The sequence below is a fragment of the Vulpes lagopus genome, chromosome 21, assembly GCF_018345385.1.
Source record: "Vulpes lagopus strain Blue_001 chromosome 21, ASM1834538v1, whole genome shotgun sequence".
In the NCBI taxonomy this organism is placed as follows: domain Eukaryota; kingdom Metazoa; phylum Chordata; class Mammalia; order Carnivora; family Canidae; genus Vulpes; species Vulpes lagopus.
The window spans coordinates 3772366-3792310 of NC_054844.1; the positions used below are offsets into that span (position 1 = coordinate 3772366).

The window sequence follows — 19945 nt, forward strand, 5'->3', positions numbered from 1 at the left end:
CATGATGGCAAGTCAAAACCACATGCAGAAGATGACATCACAGTAAGGATCTCCCTGCAGCTAAAAGGGCCCCAAGTCTTGCCTGGAAAAGGAATTGCATCTTCTAGCTGAGTGACCAAGGGCTGTGATGCCGTCTGTCCCATGACAGACATCATGGTGTCATGGCTGTAAGGGAGGGTGGGGGTGGGGGTGGGGGTGGGGAGGCTAGCATGAAACCCACTGCAGCCTCTAGGCTCCAGATGGTGTCTCGCTGGAACCCTGGTCTTCTAGTGCTTAGCAGGGAGCACACAGCAGGCACTCAATAAGTGTTTGTTAAATATAAGAATAAATGGCTAAATTAATTAATTAGTGGACAATTCTGGATGGTTTACTGTGTGTGGCGGGGGGCGTTGTTGGGATGGGAGTGAATTCTCATGCCATCTCTCCCTCTGATTTTTATTTGGGTTTGTAGAGCAGGGGTGGAGGTAACTCTTCCCAGGCTCCCTGCAGGTGGTGCAGGGGGAGGGGAAGAGTACAATGAGGGCCAAGAGATAGAAAGTAGGAAGGTGTCAGTGGGAGAAAGGAAGCAGATCTAAAGAACATGGCCAAAGGTGATAGAAAATTTGAAGCTGGCTTGATTTGTTTGGAGTAAGTCAATTTGAAGAAACCATTTGAAAAATTGGGTTTGAAGGCTTGTCTGGATTTTGGGGTGGACTGACTCTGGCTTGGAGCACTTGTGGCTCATTAGGGAAAAGACTTGATGGGCAGATCAAGATTTCCAGACCCCTCTGGCCACCCTCCTTACCGGGCTCCCATCTGTAGGCAGATTTTTCTCATGCTGCTTCTCTTTACTACACCTCTCACCCCCAGTGAACCCATAGTCCCTAAGGAGCCTGCATGTGGGGAGGGTGGGTAGGAGGCTCCCCCCCTGGGGCCAGGGTGTCTGGGCTCTTGGCCTGACTCCTCCAGGGAGGACAGTGACATTCCACAGGGACCCGTGGCCTTAGGGCAACGTGTAAATGGACACGTCCCTCTCTCCCAGTCCTCCTCACTCCCACTACTAAGGCCCGTGAGACGAGCCTGCAGCTCCGAGCAGAAAGAAGGGTCCATGGGAATGAGCACTTCCCTCACCCCAATTCCCCAGGAACCCAAGGCCGGGGCGGGGGTGGAGCGTGGCCTCTATGTGGGCCCAGGGCCGGCCAGGGCCTGGGGTCTGGGACTCCAGAGCAGAACCAGGGCTCACCTGTAGGCGATCCTTGCTTCAACTGCGGGTCCACCTGCGCCCCGCTGGACTTGAAGGAGAGTGTCTTTGCTCCCTGCTGCTTCTCCAGCTCCCCTAGAGGATGGAGAGGAACCCAGCCTCAACTGTGGTGAGGTAGAAATGGAAGGAAGCGGGGGTGCTCCCTGACACGTGACCTGCGTCTGACACCCCACTTCACAGCAAATTAGAGACCTCTAGAACCTCTGTTTCTCTGTCTGTGGGGTTGCTAACAGCTGCTTGAATGTCAGTGACACCGCAAAAGACGCAAAGGACAGGGCAGCGGGCTGCCTGGGTTTGAATCCTGCTTCTGGGACTTCTTAGCTGTGTGACTTTGGGCAAGTTACTTAACCTCTCTGTGCCTCACATGAAGGGACTGCAGTGCCCACTTCTGAGTGTTGTTAAGAGGATTAGATGAGGAAATGCATCAAAGCCCTTTGGAACAAGGCCTGGCTTGCGGCAAGTGCTCAGTAAATACTAGCTTTTATTACAACTTGGACGAATCACACACACACACACACACACACACACACGCTCACACACACACACACACACACACACGCTGAGGCACAGCGGACCTCAGTGATGGCTGGTGAAAGCAGGTGACAGCCAGTGACGGCCAGCCTGTCCACCCTGCACCCAGCTGGCCTAGCCCCCCGACGGAGGAGATGCGCTGCCTGAGGACGGCAGTGCTGACAGCCAGGGCATCTGTCATGTCCTCCACTTTGATTCCTCTCGCTAGACTTTACACCTGTTCCAATCATTATTAAATCACTCCTTCAGCGTCTGTTTTTCAAGAGACATAACTTAAAAGTTCCCTTTATTAAAGCTGCTCTCCTGGGTCCCATCTTCTGTCTCTAGTTATCTACAATCCAGGGACACTGGGCTGCAAGCCTCCAAACCAGAACAGCTTGTCCTGACTGCCTGAATCACACCATCAGTCAATACTTCACACTTTTCCAGAACGGAGGGTTGTCCCTCCCTGGGGAGGGGCTGTCTTGGCTCTGGAAAAACGAGCTTCGTAATTATGAGCAAGGAGTCCGAGGACCTTGGCACAAACCTCGCTTTCTCACCGACAGAGTGATCCCAGATAACTTCCTTCAGCTCTGTGAGACTCACTTCCCTTATTTGTAAACTGAGGACAATCCTATCTGCCTGCTGGAGAGTCACAGCAAGGGTTAGATGATAAAAGAGGCTTGGCATGCAGCCCGGTGCCGGGCATGGGAAAAATGGTAGCTCTGCTGTTACCATTTTCCTTTTTCTACTTCCTTCCCACCTTGCTTTCCTGCCCAGTGCTTCAGCTTTTCTTAGCTGAAACAGGAAGAGCCAGACGTGAGCCTCTCTCCCTGCTCCCCTGCCCTCTAGACAGCAGGAGAGGACGTGTACTCTTGACAGGCTGATTCTGGCAATGCCTGCTCCTTTGTACTTGGGGTGGGATGGGCGTGCTGCTCCCGGGCTGATGGGGGCGGGGAACGAGGGGGGCCAATGGTGCCCCTTGGCCCTCGGTGCCTCCCCAGGGCGAGGCAGAGCCACTGGCAGCACTTTAACATTGACAGAAGTGACATACCAGGGTGCGTCCTTGAGAACAGTCAAGGTCACCAGCCAAGGCGGCATCTCTGAGCACCCAGGCCCACCACTGAAGTCTGTGATCCCGCTGAGCTCAAGTACGCCAACAGAGCTCTGCAGGGCAACGCACGCCCCCTGCACCCCAGCAGGTACCGAGTCGTACAGTCGGGTCTGGTGGGCTTTTGTTTCCTTATGCTACCAGAAACTTCTGTCATTCTCAAGAGTAGAAAGTACACGAAACTTAAAATCAGACTTAAACGCAACTGCCAAGCGCCAACTCGTCCGCTTCTAAGATGCACAGCCTTAAACACGCCCCTTAACTTCCCTGAGGCTCGTCTGTACACCGAGGACAAGCACCACGTCGCAGCATCACTGTGAATGCTGAGGACAAACTGCCTGGCACGGAGTAGGTGCTCCAAAAATGCTGATTAAAAAACATCACCCCATCATACTGGTCCCCTGACCCCCAGATCCCCCTGCCTTCCCTGTCGCCTAATGGGTTTAAATCAATTTAGAGGCACTTGTCAACTAAGTGACCATCTAAGGCAGACCTGAAATCTATTTGCTCTTTTACTTTCTGAATCCATTGTGATTTAATTTCCCATTAAAGGCAATCCAAAGCCACTGCGATGCTAAAGCATCATGCTTGCGAGTGGGCATATCACGGCTCTTTTCCTAAACCACAAAGTAACTGGCAAACTACCTGCACCTACAGAGAGGCCCACATAATTTTTAAAATGACTGAGTTGGGGATCCCTGGGTGGCGCAGCGGTTTGGCGCCTGCCTTTGGCCCAGGGCGCGATCCTGGAGACCTGGGATCGAATCCCACATCGGGCTCCCGGTGCATGGAGCCTGCTTCTCCCTCTGCCTGTGTCTCTGCCTCTCTCTCTCTCTCTGTGACTATCATAAATAAAAATTAAAAAAATAAAAATAAAAAAATAAAATGACTGGAATTGGAATTCCAAAAGTTGGAATAATCAAGAATCCAGGTATTCCTCAGTGGAACAAAAAGACAACTCTTAGATGAGGGATGGTCAGAAAAGTGGACTGGACTCCGCAGAAAGACCGTATTATGAAAAAAAATAAAAGAGGGGGATCATTCTGGGGGAAACAAGATGAAGGAAATGAAGCCACCAGATATAATGTGTGACTCTGATTGGATCTAGTGGGAGGGGCTGAACGGAGGCTGTCTGGTGGGATGAGAAACACCCGGGCCCACAGACTTTTAGGTGTGTACGCCTGCCTTGGTCGGCTGGGCTTGGCTGTGTCAGTCAGACACAGCGGAGTCCTGGGTTCCAGGGGGCTTGGCTGGGTGTGCATACAAGGTATGCATGCTCTAGCGCACCCGCCTGGGCTGTGACAGTGCAGCAGGGCTGGGGGAGGGCTCGGGATGGCAGGAGGGTCCTTGGCTCTCCCACACTCACTCCAGCCCGGAGCAAGCAGCCGCCCCTCCTTGCTGGACCGGGAGTCCCCCTGCCCACCCTGCCACGAGGCGCACAGCAGCCTTACACTCTATCCGGATTTGCTCCAGCTCTGTCACCTCCGCGACGGACTCCTTCAGATCCTCCACAAACTTCTGCATCTCGTCCGAGCCCAGCGCACAGAAATGCAGCACTTGCTTCTTCTCGGAGCCCGAAAGTGGGGTCACCAGGGTGATGCCGTGAGAGTAATCTGGAAAGCATACCCCAGGCCCCCATGGCCGTGAGTGGCAGCAGGTGAGGCTGGAGGTGGAGTGGTGCACGGAGCGGCAATAGGACCTTTGGGTGTTTGCCCCCCCCACCCACACCGTCCCTACTGCTTCCACCATGTCTCTGGATCCCAGGAAGACTCACATTCATTCTCAAAGAGGTGGAACTGCATGCCCAGCAGGCCAACTGACTTGCAGAATGTGTACGTGGAGGAGCTCTTCTTCTTAGGGCAAAGTTTGAGAATCTGTTCAAGAGAGGGAGAGAGACAAGCACTGACGGTGTACACGTGTGTGTGTGCATTCAGATGCATGGACACACAGGGACACCAGTGAACACGCAAATAAATACGAACATGAACATACTTCCACACTTCTACACAGGATACTTCCATCCTTCCATCCATCATTCACACACATACACGTTGATATATGTGTATGCACACGTATACACACACACACACACACACACATATAAATACGCACTATAACAAACCATGGGGGGTTTTTGCTGTCTAAACCCCTCAGTGGCTATTCCCACTGCACTTTGCAGAAGAGAGTTCACACTTCCTGTCTCTCCCCATCTGATTCATGCCTCACTCTGGCTTTATGCTCCAGCCCTGCTGTCCTCCTTTCTGTGGTCTGAATAGGGGGAGTGCAGACCCCTATTTGCACGTGCTACCCCTGTTCCACAATTCTCCCTGCAGCTTTCTACGGGGCTGGATTAGTCTTATGACTTGGATCTCAACTCAGATGCTGCCTCCTCAAAGACCCCTTCCCTGAGCAGCCCACGTGACAAAAAACAAACAAACAAACAAACAAACAACAAATGAAATCCACCCTAACCCCAGCCCCTCCCTATCTTGTCACTCGCTTTCCTGGTCTTCATGCCACCTTTCCCCTAATTTGGTATTAACTTATTTGTTTTCTTAATTATTTTCTATATCCTTCCCCATGTAGAATGGAAACTTAGCACCTTTCCTAAGCTGGGCCCTAGGGGCACAGGATCTGCCAGCCCAGAGAGAGCCCTGCCATAAGGGAAATGCTGTTCCAGAGGAAGACCCTTGGGGTATAAAGCAATGGATCAATCTATAAAGCATAATAAGCAGAAAAAAACCAAAGTGAAGGAACAGATAAATAATGTAATTCCAGAAACTGGAAAGTGTTTCGAAGAAAGTGAAATAGGGTAAAGAAGAGAAGGTGACTGGGCAGGCTACCTTCTGAGGTGCACGGGGAGGGCCTCTGGGAGGAGGTGATATTTGAACTGAGACCCGAGTGAAGAGAGGGAGGTGGCTGGGTAAAGTCTTGGGGGAGCGGCAAGAACAGAGGACTGAGATGGAAGGAGCCTGGCCCATGGCAGGCAGCTTGTGGGGCCAAGGGGCCAGCACAGCCAAGCAGTGGAGCAGAGGACAGGGAGATGGGGTCAGAGATCTGGGAGGCCCTAGGTCTGAGAACGTGGACTTCCTTTGCCTGGCATGGGAAGTGTGGCAGTCATGCGGCCTGATTTGTACTCTAGAAGGATCACTCTGCTTCTCTGTGGAAAGTGGACTTAAGAGGTGGATTGTTAGATGTGGGGTAATTTTAGAGGTAGTGCCAGTGTGACTATGAATAGAGAGGATGGGGGGGGGGTACGAGGAAAAGACACAAGCCCAATCTTGTTCACCACTGTTTCCCAGCACTTACAAATCTTGTTCCCAGCCTGGTACATAGGTGACACTCATTAAATATTGTGGAATGGATACATATTTCAAAGAACGAGTGCCCCCCACCCCCTGTCACCCCCCTATCCCCATCCCCACATACACATGAACACTCGTGCGCACACACACACATACACGCACACACATCCCCCAAGCTCACTGTCCTCTCGGGCTATGCGATGTGAAGCACACCCTGTACCGTTCCTGCCTTAGGTTTTCCATAATGTAGGAGAGGCACATGCTCTGGAATCTGGTTCATTTCTATCATGACCGCAGAACCATAAACAAATTATTTGGTCCCTCTGAGTCTCAGCTTCATAACTTAGAAAGTAGGAATGATCATATCTGCTTGAGCGACCTCACCGCCCCCCACCCCATGATGTGAAAGTGCCACGGGAAAAGGTAAATGAGTATGGCATTGGCATTCGGAATGAGGTTGCTGGCCCTTCCCAGCCCTCTCTGGGCTCGGGGTGAAGGTCCACTCACCACCAGCAGGTCATTGAAGAGGAACACCTCCCTCTGATGTGCAGCCTGCTTCTGCAGCTTGTTCACATCTGTCACCTCGAAGAGCCGGCTGCAGCAGACCAGGCGGCGGTGAGGCATGGACAGCACCTGGGGAGGAGGCACACATTGACGGGGGAGGCTTTTGGGCTTTCAGCCCTCCTCACCCCACAGCACCCACTTTCAAGAAGAGCAGATGGAGGCCGGGGTTCCGTCTGCAAACCCTGAACTTGACCCTAAATGTCCCCTCTCCTCACCCTAAACATCTTCCCTCCTTGTGTGGCTTGGGGAGAAAGGCTTGGGGAGAAGTGTTCATTGTGCTGGAGTAGATGAGGAGATACAGGCATGGGGAGAGGAAGTTGAAAAGAGCTTCCAGATTGTTCAAATATGGCCACTGCCAACTCTTTTGCCCCCAAGATCTTCTTGAGGGCCCCCCACGACCAAGGCTGCAGCCTGCAGGGTGGCACTCTGGCACTTTCTCGCCTGCACACCCAAATGCAAGTGTGCAAGAGGGAGGGGATGGTGGGGATGCCTCAAATCTGCTTTCTGTAGAACAATCTACTGCAGTGGCAACGATGAGATCTCCGGCTGTTTCTTGGGTCAGCACTTTAGGGAGGAGAAAACAGACACGAATACCAGAACCCACTCTACGTCCTTTATACTTATGGCCTAAAGAGCCTCTGCTGATGTCTGAGTAGTAAACCATAGAGCATCACTGCCAACTTGGACCATATTGCCTGAGACACAGATCATGACCAAGGGGCACCCCAGTGGTTGGGACGCCACAGTCTAGAGCTTCCTTCAGCCTCTTTCCTGCCTTCTGTTCAATAGGACCATCCAGGAAAGCCCAGTATCCAACCCATCTTTCGTCTCCCCATCTGGTCATCCAGATGCTTCAACCCTAGACGACTGGACAGTCCTTCCTGATACCTCACCACAGGCTCTCCTGATGTGGTGGCTGGTAGCCATGAGGAAATGTCATTAAGGGGAGACAGAGGGTATGGTGGATGGCACATAGTGGGGACTCAATCATTATGAAGTGAGCAAAGAATGGGAAGGGGTTTCTGAAAGGGAAGGAGGAGAATGAGAGGAGATGTCACACAGGAGACAAAAGGAGGTACGAGGTAGGGAACTTGGCATCCATGGGAGAGGAAGCGACCCCTGTGGGGTAAGAGCTGTTCTGTGGTGGGCACTTACTGTCTTCATGCCCATGATGGACTTCTCCACTTTGGTGACATATGTGACATGGTCCTCATTGGACTTGAGCTCCTTCTGCTGTATTCTTTCGTAGATGCCTACCACCAGCTCCCTTGGGATGTCTGCACCGTCATCCACACCTACCAGGGTGGAGTAGAAAGGGGAGGCGAAGGAGGGGAAGAAGGGAAGGAGTATCAGAGGTGAGGAGCCAGAGAGTGGAAGACCTCACCAGACTGAGGCTCCTGAAGGCTGGCTTTGACGTTGCCCTGTCCCTGTTCCAAAGCCTTCAATGACTGGCTCCCCATACCTATTGATTAAGGACAAACTCCTTAGCCAGACACTAGCACTACTATAATATGGCCCCAGCACACATTTGCAGCCTCATCTCCTGCTGTTCCAGAACCAGAACCTCCACTCCCCCTTCCCACCTCTTTCTCATCCCCAGGACAGCTTCCATGTTCCTGTTCAGCACCTTGCTTTAGTAGTTCTCTTGTCCTCCGTGTATTTATCTACCCCCAACCCAGCTCCCTGCCTCCCATGAGAGTCTCTTGAAAGCTGTCTTGTTCTCTCTCGATCTCCTCCCTCTTGGACCATCCCTCTTTCTCCCCCAGGGAGCACGGTGCTTAATGATTAGTTGCTGAATATATGACAAGATTCTTCCTTCACTGGGAGCCTGGGAGGTGGTGGTGATTAGATATTAGGTGAAGAGGAGTTGGACATCCCCCTGTGGCAATGCAGGTAAGAAGACCTTACTCCCATCTCCTACTTCATAGTCACAACACTCTGGTAACAAAAAATACTGGCAGGAAATTTACCAATATTGAAATAAATTTCTTTGTGAGCTAGAAAGAGAGGCAATACAATTTTTCTTCTTTCTACTTTTCCTAAATCTTTTAAAACTATATGCTTCTCTTGTAAGAAAGAAAAACAGAAAATAAAACAACTTTGGCAAGTGTTCTCAAAGGAGATTTCCTGACTAGTGAGAGGACATTACACCTTCTATGAGCAACTCTTTATGTCAACCCTGTTTCATCCACATTTTTTTCTTGGTTCTTCAACTCAGGCACATTAGCTGTGTGGCGCCCCTGGGGACCTAAAAGACATGAGGCTGGGGACAAGAAAGAGCAGGGAGCAAGACTCCATACAAGACTCCATCCGAACCAACACAGAGGCATCCATCCCACTGAAGAAGCACCTCTGCTCCTTCTGAATATTCTGGTCAAAGGGATTTTTTTATTTTTATTTTTTAATTTTTAAAAAAGACTTTATTCATTTATGTAAGAGAGTGTGTGTGTGTGTGAGAGAGAGAGAGAGAGAGCACGAGCAGGGGGAATGAGAGAGAGAAAAGCAGGCTCCTCGCTGAGCAGGGAGCCTGATGCAGGGCTCAATCCCAAGACCCTGAAATCATGACTTGAGCCAAAATCAGATGCTTAACTGATTGAACCATCCAGGTGCCCTTAAAAGGAATTTTTTAAAAAGAGAGATATGTCTACAAAGAGTAAGAGAGTAGGGAAGAAAAAATGGCACCATGTGACCTGGGAAGTGGACAAATGAGCAGATGGATTGGCAAACCTGAGAGAGTGGAACCTGAAGCCAGCAGAGAGGTTACAAGCCACTTAACACACCACAGAACCACCAAAGGGCTCTGGGATGGGTGGCAATGGGAATCCTTGAACGTGGAGGTAAAGTTGGGCTGGAAACAGGAAAATAGGTTGATCATCAGCCTAAAAAGTATTTAGATCTCTCTGTCCCTTCCTCCACTCCAACAGCAGACTGAGGGTTAGTCCTCTGGAAGAGGTAAACTGGGAACTCTGGGATGGGAGGACCCCAAGGCCAGCCAAAGATGAGAGTCTATGCTGAAAACTGAGGCATGGAGTAGATGTCTATGTATTAAGAGACCCTCTCAGACCCAGAAGATATTAGTCGCTAGCATCCAGATTCATACCCTCTGGGCAACAGACTGGACATTTCTGGGGAATCAACAGGCACAAGAGAAAAATGTAAAGATACATTTTTCAGTAAGTACAGTAAGGATTCCTCAGTGAAACAGTTCAACTCAATCACCCTATGAGAAAGCCCATTGGTCAGCACCCTGCCCCTGCCCATACTCACAGAGTCTTAAAAATTCTGCTTTAAAACATAGTTAAAACTGTTTTAAATCAGCCTTTTAGCTCACTCTTACATATGAGAGAACAACTACATTTCATCATGTATATATGGAAAGCCTATAACACAAAAGAAAAAGAAGTATGGGGAAACAGAGAAAGGAAGCCAGAAGAATTAGAGGCAAGCAGGGAGCAACTGAAATAAACCAAATGCCATCAGAGATATGTCAGAAGATAACCACATCTACAGAACAAGACTAAAATGCTATAAAAAAGGAACATTTCAAGAACGGGTTCTTGAAAATGAAAAATGTGACAGCAGAAATGAAGACCTTAAGAGGTGACTTGTAAGACATCTTCACGAAAGTCCAACAAGAAGACAAGGATGGCAGGTAGAAAGCTGTAAAAACTAAAAGGTCCAACTAGGAGATCTAATATCTGAATAATAGGAGTTCCAGAAAGTACAGAGAAAACAAAGGAGGGAGATGATTAAATACAGTATTTAAGAAAACTTCCCACAATCGGAGAACATGTTTCTAGACTGAAGGATCAACCTAGCACTAGCACAATAGATGAGAAAAAGCCCATAAAGAAACTCACCAGTTTGAAGAGATATCTGCACCCCCATGTTCACTGAACATTGCCTAACAACAGCAAGATGTGGAAGAAACCTATGTGTCAACTGAAAGATGAATGGATAAAAAAGATGTGGTATATATATCGGCCATAAACAAGAATGCAATCTTGCCATTTACAGCCACATGGATGGGCCTAGAGGTTACTAAGCTAAGTGAAACAATTCAGAAAGATAAGGAAAAACACCATATGATTTCACATACATGTGGAATCTAAATATGAAACACATAAACAGACAAAACAAAAATATGAACAGACTCATAAATACAAAGAACAAACTATTGGTTGCCAGAAGGGGAGGGGGGTTGAGGGTAGGCAAAATGCGTGAAGGGGATTAAGAGGTACAAACTTCCAGTTACAAAATAAATTAAGTCATGGGGAGGTAATGTACAGCATAGGAAACAGAGTCCATAATATTGCAGTAACTTTGTATGGTGACAGATGGTGACTAGACTTATAATGGGGATCATTTCCCAGTGTATAAAAGTCACTATGTTGTACACCTGAAACTAACAAGATGTCAATTATACTTCAATTAGAAAAAAAGAACCCGAACGAGGTGGAGTATCAGGAAAGTTTAGAACGCAAAGGACAAAGAGAAGAGCCTGTAAACTTTTAGAGACAGAGAGAGAGAAAATAATATGCAAAAGGTGAGGAATTGGAATGGCAGAGCAGCACCGTCCATTAAAAGACAATGGAGCAATGCTTTCAAAATTCTGAGTTCAATGTTGCCAGTCCAGAATTCTCTTCCCAGCCAAACTCTCAATCAAGAGTGAAGGTAGAAAACGATATATTCAGACACAGGTTGTCAGAAAGTTTGCCACCAGGGTACCTTTTCTGTGGAAGTGAACCACAGATGAGCAAGCTACGAAATCTAGGACACAGGAACTGATCACAAGAACAAGGCAAAGGAGGCCTGTCAATGATGTGAAGGGTGTCCCAGGCTGACTGCCGGGTGCTGGCAGCAATCTCTGTCCAGATTGGAGCAGAGCTAGAGGCTCAGGGAGAGAGGCTCCAAGAAAAAAACCTCCCAGGCTGCATGTGTGGAGAAGAACTTGACAGTGTGGGGAGTTTGGAAATTAGTGGGTGGCAGGTGCCTAGAGAGCTAAGCAAATGGAAAAAGAATACAAGTATTCACTCCAAGGAAAGCAGAAATAGGAAGGGTCTGTAATCATGATACACTTCAAGACTCAGCTTTGGACTATGTTTACATCTTAGTAACATAAACACTGATGTCACCAAAATAATGCTGCAGCTAGACAAAGAGTGTGGGGCTGCAGTGTAATTTTAGTGGGGGTGGGCTAGGGTAGGTGGATGACAGAGAGCTAATCCTCATTTTCCACAATGGGAAATTGCAGTGGTCTGAATGCTTGTGTCTCCCTCCCCCATTTGTATGTTGAAATCCTAGTCCCCAAAATGGATGGTATGAGGAGGCGGGGCCTTCAGAAAGTGCCCAAGTCATTAAGATAGAATTCTCATGAGTGTGAGGATTAGTATCATATACCAAAAAGACCCCACAGAGCTCCCCACCCCTTCCACCATGTGAGCACACAGCCAGAAGGCTCTCAAGCCAGAACCAGGAAGTGGGCTCTCACCAGATACACCCCTCTGCCAGTACCTTGACCTTGGGCTGCCTGGCTGGCAGAACTGTGCCAAATAAATGTCTCTTGTTTATAAGCTACCCAGTCTGTGGTATTTTGTTAAGGCAGCCTGAACGAATTAAGACAGAAATTAATGATACTTAAAATTTAAAAAAATGAACAAGTAGCAGTGTATGAAAGAAACCAAAGTCCACATACTATTTAAACCCATCTATATGAAGTTCAAGAACTGGCACAATTGGTCAGCATGGATGGAAGGTCAGACGGTTGGCACTGGGGCAGGGGTACTGAATGGGACAGGATGTCCTGGGGTCAGGGGAACGATCTCCATTGAGAGCTGGCTGTGATCACACGTGTATGTGGACATAAACATGCACCAAGTGCTTGGATTTATAAACCTTACAATGGGCTTTAATCTAATATTTAAAAAAAGGAATAAGAAAAGAAGCAGAAGCACGTTGTTCAGCGCTATAAAAGAAACACAAGAAATGGCAAAAAAAAAAAAAAAAAAAAAAAACCCAAAAAGTTGAGAGCAGTTGCCTCTGTGGAAGGAGAGTGGTAACAGGAGCAGGGACGAATATTTTTTTTGTAGCAGGCCTTGTAGAATGATTTTACTTTATTAAATCATGTGCACGTATAGCTTAAATTTCTTAAATGCTAAAAAAGAAAAGAAAAAACCAATTGAGCACTTATCCCATCCTGCCAGTTTTGTCCTGGTCCCTGCCAGCGGGTGCATTATCTCACTGGGGAAAGAATGTGGCCAGTGGGTGCCATGAAGTTATCTGCAAGGCTGACATAAATGGACCCAAGACTTAAAGGCCCTCATATGTTGTGCAGTGGGGAGGTCTGGTACACTTTGGTGCCAACAATGCCGCCGGTGCCTACAGGTCACCCACTGGAGGATGTTCTGTGGAGGGCAAGGTCCGGGGCTGTGGCAGTGACTCTTGGAAACTCTCCAAAGTTGCCTGGCATGCAAGCAACTTTCCCAGATGGCTGTGTGTGCCCGGGACTGGACACAGCAGTGTCCAGTCCCTTGACTGCAGGGGTGACAATCTACAATCGGCTCAGCCTCACAGAATGAACGCTGAACGGAATGGGGCCTGTGCAGTGGCCTTGCCCTCTGCCCCTTCCTCCCTCTCTTCCTCCCCCTCCTCCCCCTTGTTGTCCCCTTCAATCCTCTTCATCTCCCTCTTCCCCCTCCTCCCCACCCCTCACCTCGCAGGTTTCGGATAAAGTCCTCCAGCATCATCTTCCGGTCAGGCTTGATGTTGGGGCTGTACATGTCGGTGTTGAGGAGGATGATGGCAAAGGCGAGGATGAAGATGGTGTCGGGGTTGTGGAACTGCTGCACCACCTCAGGGTTGCACATGCAGTAGCGCTGGCTATGGTGGGGACATGGAGTGGGGTGCCAAGTGAGGCCCTCTCCAGCCCTCTCCTCCCCTCCCCAAGCCCCAGAAATGGGAGGGCGCATGGCTATCGGGGCACATACACCGATTCTCAGAGGGCCTCAGGTCCCTAAAGATCACTGTCTGCCCCATAGCCTGGTCTTCTTCCCCGCTGAGGCGATAGGGCAGGTGTCCCACACCCAGGGGGCCCATCACCTTGCACAGAGGCTCACCAAGGATTGCTGGTCACTAGGGATGAGTGAGATGCACGCAGACCCCTTGGAGGGCCTGGGGCTGCTCTGGCCTCACCAGCTCCAGGGCTCATGTACCTTTACTCGCCTTCCCTCCTTTCCACCTAGCCCATCACCCCTGGGCCCTGCCAGGAGGGCTTCTCCCCAGTCCTGGACTGACCCCTGGCCCCCCAGCATCTGGTGCCCCAGGCATGTGTTCCAGGGCTGCAGGAGGCAAGGGGGGCTCAGGAAGGGGATCTTACCTGAAGGCCTCTATGAGCCGCTCCACCTTCTGGGCCTCCCCCTGCACGCGGATGTGTGCCTGGAACTTGCGCAGGGCCTCGTCCAGCTCCATGTTGGAGAAGTCCATCTCGTCCACCACGCAGCTGAGGGCAGGTGGGGCAGGGGCTCTTGAAGAGAGGTCGGCCCCCTAGACCTCCCTGGACCCCAGGCAACTCAAGGATAAGGGTGCCTGGCACAGCGCCCCCTCCCCCACGGCCTACCCACCCTGGGGCCTGGGGGAGGGACTGGGGTCCCTGTGACCAGCAAGGAGGGGACTGACTTGGGCCTTCCTGAGTCAAATCATGCCCAGGGTTCTCCCTTCAATAACCCCAAGGACCCTCCCTCACAGGGCCCTTCCTCTAACGCCGTAGCCCCTGAGGCAGATGGCTGACTGCTGTCCCCACCACGCAGCTAAGGATTGGAGGCCCAGAGAGGCCAGGGTGCTGCCCAGGGCTGCACAGCCAGAAGGCAGCTGATCTTCCTCCTTCTGATCCCAGGTCCTTTCCTGTCTCAACCTCAGAGGATCTCAGAGTCAGACCAAGGTTTGTTTTTTTTTTTTTTTTTTTTTTTTTTTTTTACAGACCAAGGTTTGAAACAGGACTAGAACAATCTACTCTTCTGGTCTTGCTAGGAGCCTGTGCACCTCCCTAGTTGCTCGTTCCCACAGGGGCTTCCCCACGACTGAGCCCTGGTCCAGCACCAGCCCTTGGATCTGCCTTTGGGCAGGATTTGCAAGGAGGGAGCTCATCCCAGCCTCCCCCGCAGCCAAGGAGCCCTGAGTTCTCATGGAAGTGGTGGCCTCTGAAGAGTAAATGACAAATCAGCTTCATGTGGGAGGGGACGGTGTGACAAAGTCACAAAAAATGCGGTGACTCAGAATTTGACTTCTGGTCAAAACTCATCTTTCAGAGCCTCAGTTTCTTGCTCTGAGAAGGAAGGAGGCCAGAATCCTGCCCGTTCCCCCCGCACCCGACCCCAGGGCTCTTCTATATCTGAAATGTCCCCTCTAGCCCTGGAGAGTTGGCCTCTGAATATCCCCTTTCAGTGCATGGGGGGGGAGGGGGAGGGGGGGACACAGCCCAGTCACCCCCAGGAGGCAGTGTCATTCCTCAGGCCTGGCCTGCTCCTGGGGCCCCTCCTTTCCATGGGATCACACTGCCTTACCCTCTCCTGGGATGCCCTGTTCCTCGGGCTGTGAGCAGTGGACAGGAACCCAGGCCTGGTGGAGCAGCAGACCTGACATGCCTGAGAACTGCAGGAGCTCACACGTGCCAACTCGGGGTTGATTTCTTCCCTTTCTGCTGTAGTCCAGTCCTCTCTCTCCTGGTTGCTTTTTTTTTTTTTTTTTAACTTTTATTTATTTATTGAGAGACGCAGAGAGAGAGAGGCAGAGACACAGGCAGAGGGAGAAGCAGGCTCCCCTCAGGGAGCCCAGTGTGGGACTTGGTCCCGGGACCCCAGGATCAGGCCCTGAGCTGAAGGCAGACGCTCAACCGCTGAGCCACCCAGGTGTCCCTCTCCTGGTTGTTTTCTACCCAGCCTCACAGTGCCCGCTGAGGTGAGCAGCTCCTCTGCTTTACAGCCCCGGCTGAGGCCACCACAGGGGCACCACCCCAGGCAGCAGAGGCCTGGTCACTGCCTGCCTCCCTGCCCACAAAGGTGAGGCGAACTCCAGGCCTAAGCCCAGCATATGGCTCAGTGCCCAGCCCACTGGGGGACTCAGGGAACACTCACCCAGGGACCACGTAAGCAGAGGGACAAGCCCTGAACAGGGCCCACTTCCTACACGATGCTGGCTCCGTGCAGTGCTCACCATCTAGGAGACTCAGAGGTCCAGACCCAACCCTGACTCTGGTGTCAATTTTTAGGAGAAGGCAAGAGGAGACACCCACACAGCAGTGGTCAGGGGCCTGGTGGCCCATGGGCTCTCCCTCCCCCACTCCTTTCACGGGGAACAGGGAGGAGAGGGCAACACTGAAACTTCTAAGAAGGGGAGACTTGGAGCCCCCTCAGCTCCCAAGGACAGAGAGATGGCCATCTTTGGGCTGGGAGCCCATCCTCGGCTTTGTCAAATGCAGCCTTCTCTCAGGCTTGTCTGCCTGGATAGCGAGTAAGAGAGTGGTGCTGGGGGGGGGGGGGGGGTCGAGGCGAGAATGTGGCCTAACTGTGACAACTGGCAATGTCAATGTCTGGCGTTTGAGAAGGCAATTGGTGGTAGCAGCCTCCGGATCTGATTTCTCAGCAGCTCTTGTCATCTCTTCCCTAGGCCCTCCCCAGCTGGCAGGTGAGCCCTGAGAGCAGCATCAGGCTCACATCCACGTGTCCCCTGGTTCATCCCCATCAGGAGTTATGAATCCTGCATGATTGACCCAGACAGCGAGGCCAGTTGGAGGAAGTGAACCTGTGCGGTCTTGCAGCAAAGGGACAGGGAGCTAGAGCCAGGGAGGCAAGGACAAGGAGGGGACAGACACGGAAACAGCAAGAGACACAGATGATATGGAGTCAGGTGAGAAAGAGAGAAGGAGAAGGCAAGAGAGGCAAGGAGACAAAGAGGGGAAGAAAGACCAACAAAACAGGAGAGTTGGAGACTGAGAACAAGAGACAAATAGAGATGAAGGGAGAGTCAGAAAGAAAGACACAGGGAGACAGACAGAGGAGAGGAGAGAGAGGTGGAAAAGCATAGGACATGGAGGTGGAGGAAAACACCACAGACTGGACCGGGACAGGCTGGGCGTGGAGCAGAAGGACTGCACCTGCTCATCCCACCCCCCACCTGACGTGCCAAGGCCGTGGGGGACAGCAGTGGGCCCCAGGGCTGGCCCGACCTGGAGGACCTCAGGCTGGCTCCTGGTGCCCCCGCCTGGCGTCCACCTGCTGTCCAGGACTCGCTCCATCAGTTTGTCCACCCCACCCCTACCTGGCCTGTCAATGTCGCTCCCAGAGCCTCTGTACTGTGCCCTCTGCCCCGAGGCCCCAGGGTGCCATGGTGGGGGGAGGGCCACTGAAGGAGGCAGTGGAGCAGCTGGGAGAAAGTGGGATCTGCTCCTCCAAGCACGATGGCCTAGTTTCCAGGCCTTCACTCAGGTGACCCACAGCCTGCTCACTGGCCCGCTCGGGGCTGCGGCGGAAAGCTCCAGTAATGAGCCCAGAGCCTGAGACTCAGCCATGTGGAAATGCCAGCCCGCAGACTGGGGAGTGCTGAGTAAGTCGGCCACGGGCCATGGGGGCGGGGGGGACAACTTTGTGGGAGGTCGCTGTGGGGTGGGGATTCTACACCCCACATCCTCAAGAGCCCCTTGTTAGAGCTGTGAGGTGGCTTGGTAAAACACAGATCCCTGAGTCCCAACCCAGATCTACTGACTGAACTATGTGGAGGCAGACCCTGGCAATCAGCATTCTTCGCTGGCTTTCCAGGCCCGATTCTTAAAAGCTGAAAACCAATCACTGAGCTGATGCAAGGGCTGGAGGGGGATCCAGCCCATGTGGAGGCTTTCAAAAACAAGTGAGTCCAGCAAGTCACGAGCCACCAGGCCAGCAGCTCTGGGGAGCAAGCATGTCCCCCTTCAGGCTCTCAGGGGCTGCTTTGGCAGTGCGAGTGGTGAGAGAGGGATGGGAGGTAGAGACGGATGTGTGCCCCCTCTGCACACATGCCTGCAAGTGTGAGCTGACTTCCCGCCTCACTCCCTGTTGAGGCCACCACAGGGCTTCAATGTTCAACGGGCTGATGGTGTCCTTGGGCTCTCAGATCCCAGGGGGACAAAAATCTCAATGTGTTCTGCAAAACCCCAGATGGAAGGGAGGAAGCTGTGTTGAATGGTGGTGGGGCACGACTGACCCTAAGAAGACAAATGCCTTCCTCTCTGGATATTTGGGGTCTGGACCAGGTGACGTCTCAGGACTGCCCCCACTCTCTGAGAAGGACCAGAAGTAGAGAGGGCGCACAGTCAGCAGAGGGCTCCCAGACAGCAGGAGATCACACAACATCCTTCCTGGCTGGCTTTGGAATACAGCTGGCCGCTTCTCTCCCTCCTCCGGTGAAGCACCATGTGCCCCCCTGGGGCAGCTGGCCAGGTTGAGGCTGTGCCCTCTCTGCTGACAAGCCTGCCCCAGCGACCCTCACCTCAGGGGCCTTGGCCATCCTGCAATCACCCAAATCCTTGCCCCTCCACTCAGCACGATGCTTTTTTCTCTCCCGAAGTACCAGCTCAGCCTACCCTCACACCTCCTCCCCCCTCCACTTCAACAGGGGTCCAGCACCAGAGCAGGAGGCACCTTCTACCCTCGCATTTACTAAGCACTGTTCTTAGAGCTTCCCTAAGTGCACCTTGACTTCATTTTCTTTCTCTATCCTGTGCGATAGTAACCATCATCCTGTTATTTTTTTAATTACGTAGGAAGAAATAAGCTCATAAAAGAGCTGGTCCTGGGGGGACACTGCACACATCACATTCCCTGCTGGCATCTCCTGGGCCAGGCCAGCCTGTCTCCTTCCCTTCTCTGTGGACTGTGCTAATGTGTCTCTCCCTGGGGGCTGCTGTCTTACCCAGATGTCCTTGGGGGGCTGTGGTGGGGAAAAACTGGGCACAGTCAGTCATGTGCCAGGAGCCACTCCACCATCGGCAGTCAGCACAGAAACTGTGTGGCCATCCCTCAGTTCCAGAGTTGGCCTGGGCACACAGACCCCACAGCAGGGACCAGTGCCCCACCTGCCTCCCACCTTCTCTTCTCTGGTGCTTTCTCTGACCTCTGGTAGTGACATTTCTTTTGTTTGTTCATTCCTTCCTTCCTTCCACCCTTCCTTACCACCTTCTTTCCTTCTTTCCCTCCTTCCTTCCTTCCTTTCTTCAACAAACATGCATTGGCTGCCTCCTATGTGCAAAACGTTGTGCTTAGGACCTGGTATAAGTGGCAAACAACACAAACACAGACTCTGTCTCGGTGAGAGACAAACATTATACCCCAAGTCAAAAAAATAATGATTTCATTGTAATTGTTTCGAATCCTTTTAGGCAAAGGACAGGCTTCCATGAGAGGACAAAGGATATATTTCATCCTGGGATGTTTGGAAAGGCCCCTTTGGGGACACGACAGTGAACTGAGACCTGAAAGATGAGTGGGAGCTGACCAAGGTAAGGGGAGGGATGGGGGAGAGCTTTCAGGCAGTGGAGAGAAAGCATATGCCAAGGCCCTGTGGTAGTAAAGAACACCCAAGGATCTAGAAAGGGTCAATGAGGCTGTAATGTAGAGAGGAAGGGGGAGAATGGTGAATGGCAGGTTGTGGGGTTGGGAAGAGGACAGGGGCTTGACCAGCCCAAGCTCTGTGAGTCACCAGAGGTTTTCGAAGTTTCTCCTTCATGTAGCAAGAGAATACAGAAGGACATGATCAGAGGAGCAATATGAGCCAGCTGGTTTTACGAAGATTTCTCTGTTTTTTGTGGTAGAATGAGTGGAACAGGGAGAGCGGGGAACAAGAACGAAGCGGGGCCCTATGAGAATGCTGCTGCTGAGGACCAAGTTAGGGCTGATGAAGCCTGGGCAAGGAGGAGACCAAGTGAATGGACAATCTGAGATGCATCCTAGAGGAAGAACTGATGGCAGTGTGTGATGGAGGGAAGGTGGGAGGTGAGCAAAAAAGGAGTCAACGGTGAGTCTCAGAGCTCTGGTTTGAGCACCTGAGGCCCAATGGTGCTGATTTTTTAGTAGACGCCATGATGGGGTAGACACATATGCTGCAGGAGAGATTGAGACCACAGGTTGGGACACACTCTGAGATGTTCCTTCCTGTTCTACCAGGAATTTAGCATCTTAGTAGAGTGGAGTA

General features: G+C 51.5%; 1 protein-coding gene across 2 annotated transcripts in view; it reads right to left on the minus strand.

The window, feature by feature from the left end:
* Positions 1 to 19945, minus strand: part of IQSEC3 (IQ motif and Sec7 domain ArfGEF 3) — a 110172-nt gene that overhangs the window by 8153 nt on the left and 82074 nt on the right. For both annotated transcript variants that reach the window (XM_041735308.1, XM_041735309.1), the window contains exons 6-12: positions 14106 to 14228; positions 13443 to 13609; positions 7886 to 8025; positions 6674 to 6799; positions 4636 to 4735; positions 4313 to 4474; positions 1223 to 1315 (exon numbers count right to left, since the gene is read on the minus strand). In XM_041735308.1, coding sequence (XP_041591242.1) covers positions 1223 to 1315; positions 4313 to 4474; positions 4636 to 4735; positions 6674 to 6799; positions 7886 to 8025; positions 13443 to 13609; positions 14106 to 14228 — 911 coding nt within the window. The remainder of the gene's footprint in view (positions 1 to 1222; positions 1316 to 4312; positions 4475 to 4635; positions 4736 to 6673; positions 6800 to 7885; positions 8026 to 13442; positions 13610 to 14105; positions 14229 to 19945) is intronic.